The sequence below is a fragment of the Artemia sp. Qi Xiang Cuo genome, chromosome 21, assembly GCF_049724085.1.
Source record: "Artemia sp. Qi Xiang Cuo chromosome 21, ASM4972408v1, whole genome shotgun sequence".
In the NCBI taxonomy this organism is placed as follows: Eukaryota; Metazoa; Arthropoda; class Branchiopoda; order Anostraca; family Artemiidae; genus Artemia; species Artemia sp. Qi Xiang Cuo.
In genome coordinates this window covers 24,073,269-24,094,063 of record NC_142814.1, presented here as the reverse complement: position 1 = coordinate 24,094,063, position 20,795 = coordinate 24,073,269, and the positions used below count along the sequence as shown (strand labels likewise).

Here is a 20,795-nt window from a genome sequence, read left to right as displayed (position 1 = left end):
TGGATCAAAAACTTGTTTTTTATTTTCTCCTTTTTGTGGTAGGACCCATCCGCCTTTCAATTTACTTGGCGAGTCTGTAATTGTTTTCTTTTTTAAGGCCACATGAAGTTGTTCAATTTAATGTCTTAATCGAACGAATAATTTGATTAAAATTAGACTAACCAAAGAAGGCAAAAGCACTGACACAACGTCTATTAAGAATTTATGCTTGTTCGTAAATACGACGGTTTATTGATACGATTACGCTGATGATTGAATGGAAAACAGTCAGTCAAATAATTTCATAAATCAATAAAAACAACATGTCAGTGGGTAAAATCTATTGATCCCCTGCAAACATTTTACATCCAAAAATTCTAACCCCCCTTACTACGTGCTTTTTCGTGTGTGGGGCCGAAAAAGCACGAAATATTTTTTGGGACCGGTACGTGGATGACATAATTTAAGTATGGGATTTTAGGGAAGAGGAATTAAAAGGATTTTTGGAACATCTTAATCGTTTGGGGGGAGATTTAGAGTTTACTGTTGAATTAGAAGAGGATGGGAAACTTCCTTTTCTTGATGTTCTTCTTTTAATAAATGAAAATAGTCTGGATTTTAAAATTTAAAGAAAACCAAATAATAATAATAGATTTTTGTCTTATAGTTCCGGTCACGCTCGCCAAGTAAAAATTGGCCTATATCATTTCTTTAACTGACTAGATCTTTAGTATTTAGTCTCCAAAATTTTTTGAGGAGTTGTCTTCTCTAAGAAAAATACTTATAAGCAACATGTATCCAGAGTGGTTAATTAACCAGACTTTTTCAAAGAGAAGAAAAGGTTTCTAGAGGTTTCTAAGGAAGTCTTGGAAACAACTCGGGAGAAGGGTATTCTTTGTTCCTTGCAGTTTGAACCTCGACTACGGGACAGACTCGGAAGAGTTTTAAACAGTCTTGACCTAAAGGTAGCTTTTAAGACCCACAACGCTGAGGGTAGTTTATAAATTCGGAGAAGGATCTAACTTCATTGGGGCAACAACGTGGGGTCTATCAGATCCCATGTACTTGTGGAAGCGCATACGTGGGACGTACTTACCAGAATTTGGAAATGAGATTGTTAGAGCATAAAGATTCTATTTCATCGGCTTTAAAGTAAGATTCTAAGTCAGAGGATTTTACTTCAGCCCTTTCAGAACATATTTTCAATTTTACAGACTATTTTATTTTGTTTGATTATGTCTCTTTGATTTCTAGGGAACGGGGTTTAAAGCAGAATTTTCGTGAAACTCTTCAAATAAAAAAAATTTTATTCAAGAACATTGCTTTGAATCGTGACATCGATGAATTTGGGCTAAATTCTATCTACGATAATTTATTAAAGTCTGACAGAGTAAAGTTCAATTCACCGAATGTAGTGGACCTCTGTCCAAGTGTTATATCATTCAACGCTAATGAACCGAATCCAAGAAGGTCAAAGAGGCTAGCTTCTGCCTTTGCTTTGAAAAGAATTAGATAATTAAATAATATTTAGTTTCACTTGATTTTGTATATAAACTATTGTTTTAGTTTAGTTTTACTACTGATGACGGTCACTGCATATGTGACCGAAATATCTGGTATTTGTTCGTGAATTTCTATCACTGTCTATTAAAAGGATTTTATCCCTATTCGAACTTTTATTTATCGTCATGGAAAGGCAGTGTGGTCTCCGAAATTATCTACGACTTGCGACCGGACAGCAAGACGTCTTTGGGACTTTCAGTTGAGTGGAGACTTTATGTAATACGACGCATATTTTGGTCACTATATAGTTTCAACAATTAGCGATTCACTCTCATCAACAGGAAGTATCATCCTGCATAAGCTATCGTAGGCCCATTACGGAGAAACAAGCTTATGGCAGAATGGAGAACCACAACACCTGCTTACTCCGTTCAATCTTCGGCATAGAAAAATTTTCTCGCGGGGATGCCCCCTCCCCTTATATTTTAAAAAAATACCTGTTTTGTGGGTATTTTCATTGAAAAATTCATTCTTTGGTATTTTCATACAAAAAAAATATGGAAAAAAGACAAATTTGCGAACCTGTGAAAACTGAAAATTTGCCACCACCCCCCCCCCTCCCCAGCTAAAGGTGCAGGTAGCCCTGGAGGAATATATACCCATTTTGCAGAAAGGCCTCCAGGAAAGGATTTTATAGTGGCTAGCAGGAACTTCTATATTATTACCTAGTAATAAAATTTTTATAAATTAGCGTAGCACCAAAAATCCTTGAGGCCATTTTAAATAGGATTTGGGATCTTTTTTCCAAACAGTTCGTGGTAACGAACTGTAAGTAAGGAGCGACTCGGCCCAGTAGTAATCGAAACTAAAAAAATACAGAATTTTGAGAACAATAGATACATCAAAAGAATTGACTTTTATGCTGATTCCAAATATATATGATTCATTAAGTTTGATGTTACCCATTAGCCTGATTTCCAAAAAAGCGGGGAAACATCCCCCAAAACTCAAGAAATCTTATTGAAAATCGCACCATAAGATTCAGCGTATAAGAGAATCCTACTGTAGAAATTTCAAGCTTCCACCTGCAAAAATTTTGAATTTTGTATTTTTTTGCCAGAAGAAAGACCACGGATGCGTGTTTATTTGTTTTTTTATGTGATCGTATCAAATCAATGGTCTTAAAAAGATCGGAAGAGGACTCTTTTGAACGGAAATTATTTTTTCTCACAGGAGGGGGGGATTCCGCCATGACCTGAAAAATGATCAGAAATTAAATTAAAAACAGGTCTTTTTCAAACGAAAGTATGCTAAGGAATTTTTCTGGTAGAATCGTCCGTAAGAAATTTTTCGGCGGAGGGGGGGGGAATTTGGAATGAGGATGGAATCATCCAAGGAGAAAGGATTTTAAGCGGGAGACACTGTTCTTTGGGGGGGGGGGTTCTATGGAGGTGGTGGATTTCCTGGAATTATTTGAAAAACGATCAGAAATTAAAGGAAAAAACAAGTTTTTTTTTTACTGAATGTAAGGAGCAACATGAAAATTTAAAACGAACAGAAATTATTCCGTATATGAAAGCGGCCGGCTCCTCCTTAATAACCCGCTCTTTACGCTGAAGTTCGATCTTTTGTCTAGATTTTTTAAGAACGACTCCTGAAACGCAAGAGCCATTTAATTAGAATATGAACCTTTTTTAAACGTACTGAAAATTTTTAGCGGGATATTGAGGACGGGACAGCCCCCCTCGTATACCGAACAATTCCTGTTCGTTTTAATGGACTCCTTACTTTCTGTAGAAAAACTTGTTTTTTTTTTCATAACAAAACAAAGAATGTGGGCCTGGAATAAGGTTGGGAGCCCAAGTTTTTGAAAATCTTCATCTGTTCTGATAGTGAACAACTACGACTACTACTAACAATTCACTGCAACTCCAAGCTGCCTGAGGTCAACACTTCTACGTACTCTTCCTCCATCCCAATCTCTTCAAAGGCTCCATCTTTACACCCTCCCAAGAAGTTCCCATTTCCCTCAAATCGTTCCTTACGACACCCTCCCACTCCATTCAGGGACGAAATGCTTTTCGTTCGGTGCTAGACGGTTGGCAAACTAGCACGATCTTTGGTAGACTGTCATCCTTCATCTGCAAAACTTGTCCTAGTCATCTCAACCTTTCTCTCATTATAGCCCTAGAAAACGGACTGAACAACATTTTTCTCAGAGCTTACTGTTTGAGATACGTTCAGGCAGTCGGGTAATCAAAACAATCCGTAGGCAGAAAGGATATTTTGAAAAATGGGATAAAATTAAGTTAAAACTGAATTTTCATTGTATTGACATTATTAAAAGAAATATCACCCTTATGGGTAATTCCAGCGTGAATGTACACTGGAAAAAAAAGAAGTTGGACAAAAAAAAAACGACTAATAATCACTGTTCAAAATTGATTTACGAAGGCACCTTTTATTGCTAAAAATTTACCACATAAAATGATTACAAAAAAGTAAGCAGCTTTTAAAAAACGCTTTATAAAGCTATATCAAAAAATACAAAATAGCCAAAAGATTACATTCATCCTATGCTTATAATACAATAACCAAAAAACACCCTTAATTGGCAATTACAAAAAAAAAAACAAAAGACAATGATTGGATTAATACAGAATGGAAAAATAGGCACCTTCACTTGAAATTAAAGCTATCGTAACTTTCACCGGGAGTTACTGATATACATGAAATAGGATAAATTTGGCAGCTTAAGTAAATTACATAACTGAAAATTGTAATTATTAATGTGCTTATGCTTAATAATAAAGAAGATAGATGTTTTAAAATATAAATATTTGTCTTTTGTGTCTTAAAATATACATATCAACAAACTTGGATTATGTTTTAATACATTTTGGTTTATGGTCAGTCAAATTGATTTCCTTAAATTCACTTCGCGAAAAGCGAGTTCGTTGTATCGAAGGTTGAACGCATAGATAAATAGAAATAAGTCACTAATTGGTTTTTCTTTTGGAATATTAAACCTTATTTTAAAAGAATTTCTTTACGAATGTTCATAGTTAAGGAGCTTAAGTTCAGAAAATTTTTCACTCAGAAAATTCTTACTGTCATAATTAGGACAACGACGTCAAAAACATAGAGAAAAGGGAAGAAGAAAAACATTTGCAAACTAGCAACCATTATCACATCATTAACAGCCAAATAACACTTAGTTGACATTATACGACATTAGAAATAAAAAATGACCTTTAAAAAAATTGCAAGCACTGGTGCAAATATAGGAGATTATTGGCCACAAGCTGTGTTTTAACAGCAAAAATGCCACTCACGAATACCCAATGGTAAGCGAAGTTGAAAATTTTTATAGTAGCACGCATGTCCAATATGAAACAACTTCCTTATCATATAAATTTAAAAGAACTAGCTAATGTTTGAAATGATTCCAGAAGTGAGTGATGCATAACACTGCATTGCTAAAGTGTGTGCTTCCCGAATTTCCCAGCTAGTGAAAAACATTGCTTATAAAACAAAGAAAACAGACAAGGTTTTTAGAGCCATGAATGAAATAATTTGAATTTAGTGCCAAAAACTGCTACTCAGAAACACCTTCCTCAAGTCGCCAGGATTTGCTTTCCAAGTCTAGTCTTTTTGCAAATAAAAGTTTTCCCGGGTTCAATAGCCATCTCGCGACTAATACCCTCATATTTCTCTAGTGAGGGCAGTGACATTGTAAAAAACAGAATAAAAATAAAACTTATACTTGAGATATATTCAACTAGCTAACATATACATCGCTGTAACTTAAGATACCCGGTAAATATTTCGCTGTTTATATTATCGACTTACGAATAAAGTGAACATACCAGTAGATGTCATTTTTTATGCTCTTTCTAAATGTAATAATCGCTTTTCTCGAAAATTCAATTTTAAGCCCTTTAGGACCCTTGAAAATAATAGTATCATTCTAATTTTTTGGATATTAAAATGGGCTATAACATTTGTTCCAAACTTACTATTTCATTGTAAATCCATTGATTGTGATTTGTAACATTGATTTGTCAAGATTAAGCTGAATAAAAAAATTCCAAAAATTCCGCCATGTTTTCTTCTTATTCTGTTAAGCCGCTTAAAAAACTCCAACTATATGTCGAAAAGTATCAAAGCCGACAGAAGAAGCATGGCGAAAGGAAAAATGGAGAAATTGTTTTTAATTTTTTATCCAACTTCATCGTGATAAATCAATGCTTGTGGATAATTTTTAACTTTATAAAAATGGATTTACAATCTTATAGTAAGTTTGAAACCAACGTTTTCAGCCTTTTTTATAACCAAAAACTAGAAATTTGTTTGTCATTTGAAAGGGTTCAAAAAGGACTTAAATTTGAATTTGCGAGAGAAGCAATTATCATATTCTTAAATAGCATAAAGAAAGGCATCGAGTGGTATGTTCACTTTATACGTAAGTCAATAATATGAACATCGAAATATTTACCAGATACCCTATTTTTAAAATAAGACGTCATGCATACTATTACCTATTATGCATTTCTAAAAATTAGAATGATACTATTATTTTCAAGGGTCCTAAAGGGCTTAAAATTGAATTTTCGAGAAAAGCGATTATTACATTTAGAAAGAGCATTTCTTATTGTAAGCATTTCTAAGTCCCGTCTTGATTTTCCCTGTTATATTTAGGTAAACAATATCCTTTTCTTTGGTTTCAACTATGTAATTGGCAGTGTATGTTTCAGAAGAAAAATTGTTACAGCTTGATTTTCATCACTTTCATCATTTACTCCTGTTTCCACTGTTATACAGTATTATGTTCATCTTCTTCCTGGTTGCAGTATTACATTACATACGGTAATATACACACTTTTTTCCAAATACGGTATTACGTAGGGTATTTGAGCATGCGGACATTTTAACTTAGATACGGCGTTTTTATCGTGTTCATTACATAGGCGGTACCGTATCTAATGGTTCGGACAAGAAGGATAAGCGAGAAATAAAGCACCATACATCAAGTGAAAAAACTGTCTGAAGCGCCGCTAGCCTATACCCTTTGAATCTTTCTTTTGACCCCAATTATTGAGAAGAGAATTATTGAGAAGTTAGAATACAAAAGCAAACATTCAAGGTAAGCTTAATAAATACTAATTAGATTATCTGTTATTGTTAAATGAACTTTTGTTAAATAGTAAAGTTGTCTTTAGTATGAACTTTCACGTTTTCATATTAAATTTTAAACAATTGGGGTAAACAATTTCTGTTTTTCTTGCAGGTTAACTTCAAATTCGACTAGAAATAAAAATTTTATGGAAGGTTTATTAACATGCAATGAAGGCCGTATTCAAGGGGGAGGGGTGCGGGTTTGCCCCCCCCCCCCCCGCCTCCGTGAAAGTTTTGTCCGACTCGTAAAAACAAAACAAAATACATATAAACTAATTCTTGGTGCGTTTAAAGTTTTTTGTACCCCCCCCACAACAAAAATACTAGATACGCCCTTGCCGGCAATAATGCAATTTAACCCCTAGGTAAGTAATGAGATTGAAATGAAAAAGAGCTAATTGAGATGTAATAAAATTACTTCTACCGATTGGAATTTTTATTTATATTGTTTAATCTTGCACCATGTTTATTTGTTATTCTGAGGACAAAGTGGCTCGGTGCAGGATTCTCCGTCAGGAATGTGTTATGGAGACCAACACACGGATAAACCTGCAAACAGCAGGTCTGCCACCACTGTTCTAAAACTTCCAATAGAGAAAGTAAAAAAAATACGTGAACTTGCTTGTGCATAAATACAAAGATATTAATAACAGAGAAACAATCCTCTCTGAGTTTCAGTTATGATTTTTTATTTTCTATTTTGTTTACATTATTATGGATGAATGATCAAAGAAACGTGTGAAGAGTCAGCTCTTAGCTGCAGAAGAAGCGGCTAGACAGGTTCTTCTTTATTATGGAAAGACTTGATACTTTCAGACTTCGTAATCAGAAAGGCTGTGCTCGACTCAGAGTCATTAGCAATTGATTTTCCTTCTAATTCTTCTGTAGTCTCATCTTCTACTATTGTCTCCAGTTCAACCTCCCTAATAGCATCATCGTCATCACGAGTCGGCTTATAAGGGGATTTCATGCCTAACTTGGGAGGACGAGGTGACACTGGTGGTGAAGTAGAAGGTGATCCCTGGACAGTGTCTATTAGCAGGGAAAGTGGCGACATTAAGCGCCGACTTTGTGGTGTCAGGGGTGCGTCAATAATGGTTGGGGATGGTGTGCCCTTCGATGGTTTTATTGATTCATTTTCGATTTTCAGCTTCAGCATTGCAGGGGTTATTGTTGATGTTGGAGTGTTCAATGCAATGAGAGGGGTGGTATCTTCATTAGGTTGGACATCAATGGTATCTTTTCTGAAATAAAAGAGAAACTAGAGGCTATTTACAGTAATTTGGGAAGGAGATTTTTCCCTAAGGCGATAAACTTTTACCTCACCCAGATGAGAAACACCCATAAACAGGTTTTTTAACAGATAAAATAATCTGAAATATATATATATATATATATATATATATATATATATATATATATATATATATATATATATATATATATATATACAAACTAAGATCAATACCTATTTTTTCATTATTGGATCGCCAACAATATTGATAATAACGTTGTCAAAGTTAGTAATTATTATAAATTAAATATTATATAAAATCAATAGAAGGAAAGATGAAAAAAAAATTAAACGGAATTAAAAAAGTTTAAAGCAACACATTGGTAGCCTAGAAAGTAAGGATGTCCTTTTTTTTTTTTTTTTTTTTTTTTTTTTTTTTTTTTTAGTAACAAATTTGGAATTTACATATTTCGTAAGCGGAATTTTTTTTCCAATCTTCCGATTAGTCTTCTCTCAAAATTGGGCTCTAGTGCTACAAGAATAATTTGATATAAGATTCTTGATCAGCTTCTTAAAAGATTCGTGGAAAAACGGTATAGTCTGGAAACTGCAACTATAGGAAATTTGAAATGAAAATGCCTCAGCCGCAGTTGCAATTAGTTACAGTCAGAGTCAAATATAGATTCAGTCACAACTATTCGTAGTTCGAAGTCGAGGTCACAAGTATTCGAAGTCACAAGTAGTCAAAGTAAGTTTCAAGTAGCTGCAAGTGATTGCAGTTGCAAGTATTTACAGTCGTAGTTGCAAGCAGTCGAAGTTACAAGTAGTCACAGTCACAGTAGCAAGTAGTCGCAATCAAAAGTAGTTGCAACCGCAATCACAAGTAGTCGCAGTCACAGTTGCAAGTAGTCGTAGTCACAGTCGCAAGTAGCCTAGTTGCAGTCACAGCCGCAAGTAGTCGCAGTCGCAAGTCGTTGCAGTCACAACCGTAATAAGTCACAGACCCGCTCAAAGTCGCAACTAATTACTGCCAGAGGCACAAACAGTCGCAGTGACAATTGCAAGTAGTCGCATTAGCAAGTAGCGGCAGTCACTGTGGCAAGGAGTTGCGGCCATAGTCACGGCAGTTGTAATAATTGTATTAGCAGTAATAGTAGTAGTAGCGGTTGTAGTAGTTTTCCCATTGGTCAGTTCAACATTCTTCTCAACGTGACCTGAAAGTTTCCACTTATTACCCCAAGTCGTACTTAAGGTATTGCTGATACGCTCTTTTGACAACCTGTCTGCACATAGCGTGTTTTGATTTAGTTCAACTTCCATTCAATATTCCCCGAAAGCTCCATTCTTATAGCCTTAGTGGTGTTTGTAGTAGTAATAGTAAGCACATAGTGCCTTTTAGATCGTTCAGTATCCCCCTCAAACTATCCTGAAAGTAAACTTGATACTCTAATTAGTTCATGGGATATTGCTGGTACACCCTTTTGAAATCCTACATGCACATAGTGTGTTTTGATTTAGTTCGACATTCCCTGAAAGTTTCGTCATATCCTTATTCTTAGTAATAGTAGCAGCAGTAGCATTAGCAGTACTAGCAACAGTAGTATGCATCTAGTGCCTTTTGGTTAGTTCAAAATCCCACTCAATGTACCCTAAGCCATTTATGAGGTATTGTTGGCACGCCCTTTTGACAACATGCGTGCACATCGCATGTTTTGATTTAGTTCAGTATTCCCTGAAAGTTTCACCTTAATACCTTTCGTCTTAGCAGTAGTAGGAACAGTAGTATGCACATAGTGGCTTTTGGTTAGTTCAATATCCCCCTCAACATGCCCTAAAAGATTCAACTTAGTATCGAAGCCATTCCTGAGATATTGCTATTATTCGCTTTTGACAACTTGAATGCACATAGTGTGTTTTATTTAGTTCGACATCCAGCTCAAAATTCACTGACAGTTTCTTCTTAATACCCTTATCCTTTTTAGAGACCTCAGATTAAACATGCCTCCGCCCTTTCTTATAAAAAAAGTCCTATATGCAAACAAAGGGCAAATTGCACTACTTAAAGCCCTTGTTCTGAGGGCTGTGGAAGATCATGTCATCCCCAGAGGCATAGTTATTCGACCTTTCAACTGCGCTGAACGAAATGGCTATCTCAAAATTTTGATCGGATGTTTTTGGAGGAGGGCAGCTAAATAGGGCACTGGAAGGGCTGGTTGCTCTTCAATTACTTAGGACCCTCGAAAACGCCATTAAAGCTTTCAGCTTCCATTCGAATGAGCCCCCTCCGAAGTTTCAACGACAATCCCTTCCATGCAAAGTGGCTTGGGGAAAAGTTAAAAATAAAATAAATAATACAGAGCCCACTTGGCTCTTTACTTACGCAGTGCTGTTGCGCTGCCTATGATCAATATAATATAGGTAGATTTGAGTTTTAAAATACAAAAAATTTCATTAAAAAAATAATGCATGTTGATTTATCTTTTTTAATTACAACACCACAAAAAGACAACACAGTATATCTAAAACTAGAACCCATAGGAAACTATTGAAAAAAAAAACTACCAAAAAACTAATATGTGGGTTTAAAACCCATTCAAGTTGAGCACTTTTGGTTGGAATAGTGGCTATTAAATCCTATACCACTTGATAAAGCCGAAAATCATATTTATATACATATATATACATATATATACATATATATATATATATATATATATATATATATATATATATATATATATATATATATATATATATATATATATATATATATATATATATATATATATATATATATATATACATATATTCATTTTCCCAGATAACAAGCCTTTTTCATGGCAAGAAATGAATCAAGCTATTTTGCACTGAATACCAATTAGGCTGGAAGTTGATGACAGTAAGCCTCTTTTTTTAAAGATTATTTCCATGTTATGTTTTCCCAAAGCTGAAGTTAGTAACAAATTAGGATACACATCACATAATTTATAAAACGATGCAACACAAATAAAAAGCTTGAAAGAAAGCCAACAAATTTCTTAGACAGTACAACACTCCGTCATCAAAACAAATACTACTTATCATTTATATTACGCCTAAGTGATGTTATACTGTCTCTTAATGATAACACTGCTGAATATATTGTCCTTTTAAAGCTTCTATTCACTTGTCTTTTCTATAATTTCAAGCTTTTACAATTATTACAGAGCAGTGCAGCAGAGATTACGATCCCGAGTGATTTTTCACTATATTTGAAGCTTTTTATATCTCCCAAGAGACATTTTATTACAGTGATTTCTAATAATTTTCCGCCATAAACACAATTATCACCATTATTGAAACATAGCTTCCTAATTCAGCACTACATCCTACCTGACCCAAATTCAACAACTTAAAAACTTTTTTGCAGGCGAAAAATTAAACCTGTAGTTCTAATACACGAATGGACAAGTTCGTTATTATGCTTGTTTCTTTTTATTATTTTTTTGTTAGTTTCCTTTATTCAGAAGTTATTTTACTATGATTGCTACCGTTTTGTCTTTAGGAAGTTCGTTTTCTTTTTCATCCCATTTCCTTGTTTTTTTCTCTCTTTGTCTTTTTTGAACTCTTGTCATTCTGTAGTTACTGCAATCGACGGGTTTTCAAATATATTATTATACTATTATTGTTTAAAATAGTTTTTGACGTCTAGTCTGACATTTTGCTTGATTTTGCTTGAGTTTGATTTTGAAATATGACCAAAGAAGGAAAATCTAAAAAGGACCTGGTTGTAGCGGTCTGTTTAGCCATTTTTCTCTAGACTGGAAATTTTTGGAATGCCAAGTGATTCTTTTCTTGTTGCTGTGTCTACTCCAGCAAAATCTTTTAAAAAACATTTAAAGCAAAACAAAACGAAAGCTCTAAGCACTGACCACCTGGAATAATTCCGACATTTAACACAAAGTGTTAGGTACAACTATATATATACATATATGTACAAAAATTGTTTCCACTTACGTCGGCGTTAACTTGTATTCAAACCATATCTGAGAAATGCTAAAAATTTAGAATAATTCACAATCATACACATGCAAATCAAAGACCTTGAAAACTCATAAGACAGATTACTTAAATGGGTTTCTCAGAAAAAAAAATACGTCACGAGTTCTTACATAGAAAAGATGTTCTCATCTTTTAGCCTAAATCAGTGACGCTGTTTTATTTGTGACGCTAATAGTTTTTAGTTTTTGTAAGAGCTACATTAAACAATTGAAAGCATGGTAAATAATAAAATTAATTATTAGCATCAGAGACACTCTCTTCGGTAGTGGCGAAGAGTCAAGTATTTTTCTGGCGGGGGGGGGGGAGTGAGAATGGAAAAAATCTCAATTGTTACTCTATTTTCAGGACACTTTCCTATTTCAACATACATTTTCCAAATTTTGAATCTTCGGTGAGTAAATACTAAATTGACGAAGCATAAATTCGAAATATTTACCCGAAGTAAATAGAAATGATATATAGAATAAATAAAAAAGGGAAAATGTATTTTTAGAAGAAAGAAAGAAAGAAAGAAAGAAAGAAAGAGAGAGAGAGAGAGAGAGAGAGAGAGAGAGAGGGAGAGAGAGAGAGAGGAAGAACATCGAAAGAGAGTGAAAATATTGCAAATCATATAAGAATATGATTTGAATATTTTACCTTGGTTCCGATGCCTTAATGGCATCGAAACCGAGACCCAAAAACTATGAAAAGTAAGGTTAAATACTTGCTCGGAAAATAGGTTCCTTTCGGGTTGACACTTACCAATGTTAGCATTCAGTTAAAACAAAAACCATATCAAAGTATAGGAAGTAACTACAGTGTACCAAATCAAAATTTTTTAAATTGCCGTCGAGTGAATTAGAATAGAATAGAGGAACTAATTGCAAAACAGAACAGATTATTCTTTTTTAGCAGTTATCAAATTATCCCCTCTGTTTGGTGTAATTAACATGATGGGATTCCTTTAGTTAACCATTTTATTCATATTATTCTTCTGAAGCTTCTAAATTCAACACTTCTTATCTCACTTGGCCAGAATCAAGTCATGACAGTAGATTTGTATTTGATGGAACAAGCTGCAGTCAGTCGATTGTGACGGTACAAGTGCTATACATTTGAAAATTGGGCCCTGCTCTCCGTCGGCCAGTGTGGCACGTTATGTATTTTTTATAAATATTCAGTACTGATGATTGAATAATGATTTATGTATTAATCTTGGGTCTTTTGCTTGAGAAGATTATCAGGTTCGGTAGATGCCTAACTTTACTTATTAAAGCAAATATGGAAGAAGATCTGACCTACGCTTTGCGCCTTGGACCTCTCCAATACTTTTGTTCAAAGACCTCTACTTCTGCTTAGGTAGGCTGTCAGGTTGGATGGATCGCTAACTTTACTTATTGAAGCCAACACGAAAAGATTCGACTGACACTTTGCGCCTCGAACCTCTCCAAGACCTTTGTTCAAAAACCTCTCCTTCTGTTTTGGTAGGCTGTCAGGTTGGGTAGGTGACTAACCTTACTTATTGAAGCCATACGAAAAGATTTGAGCTATGCTTTACGCCTTGGACCCCTCCAAAATCTTTGGATATTCTTGGTCTAATTTTTCCTTAAATATTTTCTGCACTGTCGTTTGGTGTCTGGCGCCCGATAAGGTTAGGTATTTTCCTGCTATATTTCCAAACTTTGTACTTCATCCCTTTTTTATATTACCTCTACTTGTATTCTTAATTCAGTAAATATTTCTCATCTTACTTACGTGTTTGATATACTTCTGATTAGCAGGACTGCAAAGGACACACTCACTTGTTTTAAATGTTGATTCAATCTTCGAACAATAGGACATTCTCTCAACCTCCCAGACTGTATATCTTTCTCTAATCCCTCTGTACTGTGGATATTTCTTTAAGCCCGTGATTCTTAACCTGGGGCGCATGCTCTACCGATGGGGCATGGCAATATTTTGGTGGGTCACGGGCAGGACGTGCGCCCTTCAGCTGACTAAACTTTAGATTAGAGCCTAAATTTTGAAAAAAAAAAAATATCTTTTTCATATGAATGACGTCACATTCAAATACATTTAAAGAGCAGAAAAGATTCATGATAGTATTGCAATGCCGTTATAAATTTTATAAAATGTGTTGTATTCAGTCAAAGTTTTCATTGGCATAGAATATACCTAGAGGACCCCCCCCCCCAAAAAAAAACTAAGTTGGTGGCCTTATAGTGGCACCAATTCACGAAGATGTACAAGGGGAGAAGGATTTTTCATTTTCTAATGAAGATACGAACAATAGAACATGACTGAGCAAGCATACTTAAAACAGGGGGTATCGGCAACTTCGCTGTTTGGATAAATCGTCGACTAATCTATCTAAATCCAGTATAACGGCCATGATCAAGAGATTACTGAGTCTGTCATTTCCCATTGTCAATCCCAGATAATACTTCACTCGCCCTAATTCCAAGAATAATCGTTCATTACTGGCACTGATCACAAGTAAAGTAGCATCTAGCTTCATCAGTTTTAGCACAGCAGAATAGGCAATTGGAAGGTCGGATAAAATTTTGATAGCTCGGAGTAGCATCCATTTGAAAGTGTCAAATTTCGAAAGGTGCATCTTTGCAAGAGAAAGCTGGGATTCTAGAGCATAGTCATCAACATCGAGAATGACTTGATGATGACACATTTCCTTTCAACTGTTGAACATTCGAGAAAATCAGAACTTGAAGAGTAGAAGGCAGATGAAGCGTCGAGCAGAGGCATGTTTTTCATGAAACGTCGGTCCATCTGGGCTGTGAAAATGTCTACCACCTCGAAGCACAAAAATTTACCGGAGTCTGACTGAACTGGCTGACTGATGTTGCATTTACCACTTGTTGAATTTGAAAGAGTCTCTGGGACGATTGGAAATGGGTTGACTTCTCTTGTTCCGAGCACCGGTTTTGGATTTTGGAGATTTTCTTTCCTGGATATCGTGTAAAGCTAAGAATCCGGTTACGTTTTTGCTGAAGTTTATCTTTGAAATTCTTTATCAGCTTTTGAAGTCTTTCGTATGCAGGGTTGCAACCGCGGTCAATTCCTAAAGTGCTAAAATTCCCCAAGTTTGCATGCTACACAGCGCATCAGGTTATTTCAAACTTAGCACCAATCTTTCTAAACGAGCACGGCAAAAAAGCGTTCCTGGTTATATCTAACTTTAAGCCAATTTTTCGAAACAAATACGGAAAAAAGACGGTCCACGTTCTTGCGAATTACTCTGCCTTTTTTCAAAATCTTCATTATTTCATCCAAGATAAAAGTAAAAACTGTAGCATGAAAGTGCTACAATTTGGTCATCTAATGTAGTACGAGCTTCAGTGCTACACATAATGAAATAATTTTAAAATAGCACTTTCGTGTTATAGGTGGCAACCGTCCTCGGATGTCCCAGAAATCAGTGCAAGTGCCTTATAAATCAGCTAACTTTCTGTTTGAAGTTGTTCTGGCAAAGAATTTACAATGACTAAACTTTTTCCATTATATGCAAAGTTGAGACAAAAGAGGCCGAGTAGCATTTTTCCAGTAGTCGTTTTGCTTCACAAACTGCCTCACCGTCAGAACTATCAGAGACTGTGGCTATCACAGCAACAATACAATCAAACCTGGCCTTCACATTGAAAACAGAGTGATATGCGTAAAACCAGCGAGTTTGGACGGTCCTCTGAAGCTCCAAGAGTTTTCGCCCCTTAATACACTGGGATTCCACAAATAGTTCATGGTAAGTGTTGCTGCATGATATAAATACGTAAAGTCTTTGCACCACAGAAAAAAAATCCTAAAATTTACTGATGTTTTTCAGGCAATCAGTCAAAACCAAGTATAATCTGTGGGCGTGACAGTTTAGAAAAAAACTGCGCGAGGCACCTTTTTCCTTACTGCTTGAACCTCCTTTGTTTGAACTCCGTTAGATTTCCTACTCATAACAAATACGCTGTCATAACATGGGCAACACACAACATCAAATCTACAAAACCTTTTCTACAGTTTCACAAATCGAGGTAGATAAGCTTTCGGCGTCTAGTATTTGCATGTGATAGCAGCCGATTAGTCGCTCTACTATTTTTCAATTTGATACGTACCTGGGTAGGATCATTAAATGTTCTTTTCTAGAAACATGTTTAGTCGGTCAACAAGAACAGCGTAATAATTAGCTGATTTTACTTCTGAAATAATGTCTTGCCACAAAGCATTTCCTATCAGTGTAACTGCGTCGTTCTGGTACTGATGATTGCAATAGTGGCTAAATCAGCGCCGTAACTTTGTTTTTAGCTTTTCGTCACCTTTAGATATTTCCTTCATCAGTTCGATGATAATTTAGCCCGGTTTGCGGATGTTTCTGATTTGTCATGACCACTCGAAGGAACACCCTGGGGGCTAAGAAAGCAAATAGCGCGAAAAATGTACTTCATGTGATATTCAGTATGAATCTAACTCCTGTACAGTGAAGACCAGTATATGAAATAAATAGCTATCCTAATCGAAAAACATTTGAGTGAATGAAAGGATTAAAATTGCGCAATTACTGGATACCTGAACTGTCATCTGAGAAATTTATTCAACAGAATTTTTCTTTCAACAACAAGTTTCTTGGATTTTTCGGGGGGTAGTCAATCACCCCCCTTGCGAGTAAGTCTCGTTTAATGATGTTAAAAAAAAATTGAGTTCGGGTATATCACCAAATTATATAATGAATATTCCAGGATCCCGCGCCAAGTTCGACCAAGCTAATGAGCTCCAAAACGAAAAATTAGACCGACTACTTAGTAAGCAGGGTGATTTAATAACTGCAGTTAACAATTTGTCTTCTGAAATACAGGAGTTAAAGAATGAGACTTTAGAAAGAGATAGAAAAATAGCCGAATTATAAATGTCACTTGAAGAGCAAAGCAGAAGAACTCGTTGCCCGAACGTCAAATGCTACTAATTGAAGTGAAAGAAAGAAGTTCGAACTTGATCATACACGGCTTACCAATGAATATTAATTCGAATCGATCCCTTGAAGCTCACGTGAAAGATCTACTTAAGAATACCTTAAAAATTGAGTCATCTGTGTCAATTAACAAATGTTACCGCTTAGGAGGAAAAACTGTCAATATAACGAATAGCCACCGTAATCAAAGTCAGTCACGTAAACCGGCAGTTAATCCAGTGCTAATTAGGCTCAGGAATGAAGCTGAAGCTTATCTAGTTATGCAAAACGTATCCAAGCTTAAGGGCTTTGGAATAAAAATTTGCATGCACTTAACGCTTTACGCACAGGATTCCTCACTAAAGGAAAAGAGATGAAGGAGTCTGGAATGATTATTACTTCTCGGGTGAAAAATAAAGGAACCCATGTATAGCTTGAGATAAAAAAAAGATGTTTCGGTGATATGGGAGAGAGCTGATCAATAAATGAATGGGATAGTAGTAATCTGATTTTATATTTATAAGATATTGTAGAATATTTTGTTTATTTTGTGTTTAGTGCTCTGGTTGTAAGTTAGTTGATAATTTATGATTGATTGAGGATTATGATTATCTTATTTTCGGAGGCCCGTTCGCAAAAGTATCATAATGTGTATTATGTGGTTTTTTCTTACTTTGTTTTTTTATTTTATCAAAACTGTCATATTTAATTTCCTTACTTTGTGCCACACTATTCCTGATTTTTCCTATGTAAGGTTTTCATTTTATAAAGTTCTAGTTTTTTGTTTATGTTTGTCTCTTTCAGATGAAGTTCTGGTAACAATTGTGTCTCCTTTCACTCTCCGTATGGTTGATAAGCCACTTTTTCTCAATAAGTATACCCAGCATAAAGATAATGGATGATAGACTTCGTAATTTCGAGGAGCTCCTCCTAGATTTAGGTAAAATATTTGAGAATTTATGCAAACATGACGATGTTTTGGAAATGATGGTTCATTCTATCCCAAAAAATAAATATCTACTCCCCACCCAAGTTTTAAATAAAGGCGATAATTTTAGAATAGCATTTTTGAACTGTCGCGGGTTACTAAATATTTTTGATCGAATATCCCTGTTTATTTCTCATCATAATATAGATGTCTTCGCCTCTTGTGAAACATTTTAAATGATTCGACAAAGACATTTATTAATAAACAGTAGTATACTTTTTCTCATAAGAATCGGATTAATAAAAAACAGGGAGGGGTAGGCTTTTTTTTATTAAATCAACAATTCAGTCAGATCTGGTGAGTGAATTTGATCACCTATATCTTGAAATGGTGTTTGAATTTTTGGCAGTTAAAATAGATGTAAATGGTATGAAAATTTTGTGTTGTGTTTTTTACCGGCCTCCAAGTTCTCCTGCTTCAAAATTCGTGGAACTTCTTGATGATTTCGTGCTTATTGCTTCGAAAAAATATCCAAAAATAGTTATCATGGGTGACTTTAATATTGATTTATATAATTCTAATAATTCAAGTGGTAATTTCCACGGAATCTCTTCTGACGGGGCTGACTTGTTATCAGTTTGCCTGTCCGGTGGTCCCTTGCCAGCTTATGGAGTCCCAACAAGAATAACGAAAGATTCTACTTCCCTTATTGATAATTTGTTTCCGAATCTGGAACTAAAGTCTAGTGATGTGGTTATTGAAGATTTTTCAGACCATTTGATGCTTGTGACTGACCTTCACTTGATTACAGAGTTTAATAGGCCTACTAAAAGAAAAATGAGAGTGACTAATAGAAAATCCTTAAGTAAACTTAAAGTATTGCTTTCTTCAAGTGATTTTTCTTCTTGTTTAGAGTCTTCGGACCCTAATTTTGCTGCCGATTTTTTTGTGAATCAGTTTAAAGGTTGTTTCAACAATGCTTTCCCACTCCTCCAAATATCAAGAAGAAATAGTATAAAGCTGATTAAGCCTTGGATATCTCTTGGATTGCTGGTATCAATAAAAAATAAGAGTCTGTTATATAAGGCATATTTAATGCATCTATCTGCAGTTAAATTAGCTGAATTTCGCAGATACAAAAATTATTTAACAAAAATTTTAAGATCCGCAAAAGTCATTACTTCGTCGAAGCATTTGTTGAAGCAGAAGGGTCCCCCAAGAAGATATGGGAAATAATTAATAAATGCATAGGAAAGCAAAAGACCCATGATCTTCCTGATGAATTAATATCTGCAGATAGAACTATACTTGCTACAGGGAAAGTAGAAGCTGTCAACGCATTAAATATACATTTTACAAAAAATGGCGATGAAACTGCGTCAACTGCTGGAAATAACTTGGCCTGTTATCTGGATAATGAAACTGGAGAGGAATTTCAATCATATCTACCCCTGTCTCACAATTGCTCGATTTTTCTTACTACTGTAACCCCAGATGAAGGCTTATCTTAAATTCCTTCCATGCTGACACACAGTTCCTGTGTCTTTCACTATTATGTTGCTTCAATAGACTAAAACTGTCTTTCCACTTACAAAATTCTGTCTCATTGAAAGCACTTTTTCCAGCAGTTTCTCCAGCCCTTAGAGCCCCACCAGATAAATGGCAGCAAGCGAAACAAATCATAGAATCCAAGTTTTATGAGTATTCAATCCATCCTTAAATATTAAAGTAATGTGCACTGAATTTTCTCCCATTAGAAGTGGAAGCCGGTTATCTCTTAGGAATAGGTTGAGCTGCTTGGTCAGGACGCGTCATAGGGATACCAGAGAGAGATTCTCGACCTGGAACCTGCAATTGACTTAAGAATGCCGACTACTCTTTCATGTTGACCTGTGTTATTTATTGTTCCGCTTGTTTCTTAAAGATTTTCATAGGTAGAGGAAATCATGTCCAATAACCCGGCGCTTTGAGCACTGACATTATTGCCAGTTTCTTGCCCTAAAGTTTCTCCATTTTCACCGCAAAAAAAGTCAATTGTTTCTTGTCGCTTTTTGCTCATTGTTTCATTACGATTTTACAACAACAACAACAAAAAATAAACTGACGAGCTGACACCTAGTTTATGACTAAACCATAGTCAAAGATCATGACAAAGGGTGAGACAGTGGAGAGGAATTGTTTTACACATTTCAAAACAAGGTTTTCTGTATCGGTTTATTTAGGATTCGCCAGGATGAGGACAGGAGTAACATTTCAAAACGAAGTCACTGGAAAGTAACTATAAAAAGTAACAGTAAAAAGAGTTAATGGCTTTGAAAAAAAAGCACGGGCGTGAACAATACAAGCGACCGGTCATTCAGTCTCGCTAGTTTAATACAGCATATAGTTGATATACAAAATAGCTATTAAATAGAAGTAATAAGGTATTTCTCCGAATCTAGGGGGCGTGCTCCTGCTCCTCCCCCCCCCCTAATTAGCACCGACGTGGCTTTTTAAGCTCCCTTCAGGTGAATACAAGTAAAATTTTGAATAACAAAATTTAAAAATAACGAGGGGGGGGGGGCATGAGGAATTTAGAAATTCTTAGGTAGGGCATGGCTCCAAATTGGTTGAGAACCACTGCTCTAAACCATCATTTTCTTCATTTTGATGGTTGGGGATATAATTGAGTGATTTTTGTTAATATTTCTGGTCCCTCACCGTCGCTGCTTTCAAAGTAGAGATTTTGTCTAGTTAATCCAAATTACACCGAACCAAGGCAAACTGACAGAAAATTGCTGATTAAATTGCATTCAGCCTTTACTGGCCTTTCAATACGACATTTCTTTCGAGAATTCATCCTCTTTTACATAATAAAGATGTTCACTCAACCTGATCATACTTATTACATTTCTCCTATTTTGTTACAACTTCTTCCATCGTTTAGAAATTTGAGAATAAGGTTTTTTTATGGTCTTGGATAGCACAACTTACAAGAATTTCTGAAAAACTAACCTGCCCACTTT

At 35.3% G+C, this 20,795-nt stretch overlaps 1 protein-coding gene across 2 annotated transcripts in view; it reads right to left on the bottom strand.

Annotated features, from left to right (window-relative positions):
- Positions 1-3,933: 3,933 nt before the first annotated feature.
- LOC148939359 (bestrophin-4-like) overlaps positions 3,934-20,795 on the bottom strand; it is a 121,657-nt gene continuing 104,795 nt past the window's right edge. Inside the window, exons 14-15 of one of the 2 annotated variants that reach the window (XM_089107117.1) lie at positions 11,891-11,929; positions 3,934-7,904 (exon numbers count right to left, since the gene is read on the bottom strand). In XM_089107117.1, coding sequence (XP_088963243.1) covers positions 7,433-7,904; positions 11,891-11,929 — 511 coding nt within the window. In that variant the 3' untranslated portion in view covers positions 3,934-7,432. The remainder of the gene's footprint in view (positions 7,905-11,890; positions 11,930-20,795) is intronic. The other variant, XM_089107118.1, reaches the window with a different exon arrangement.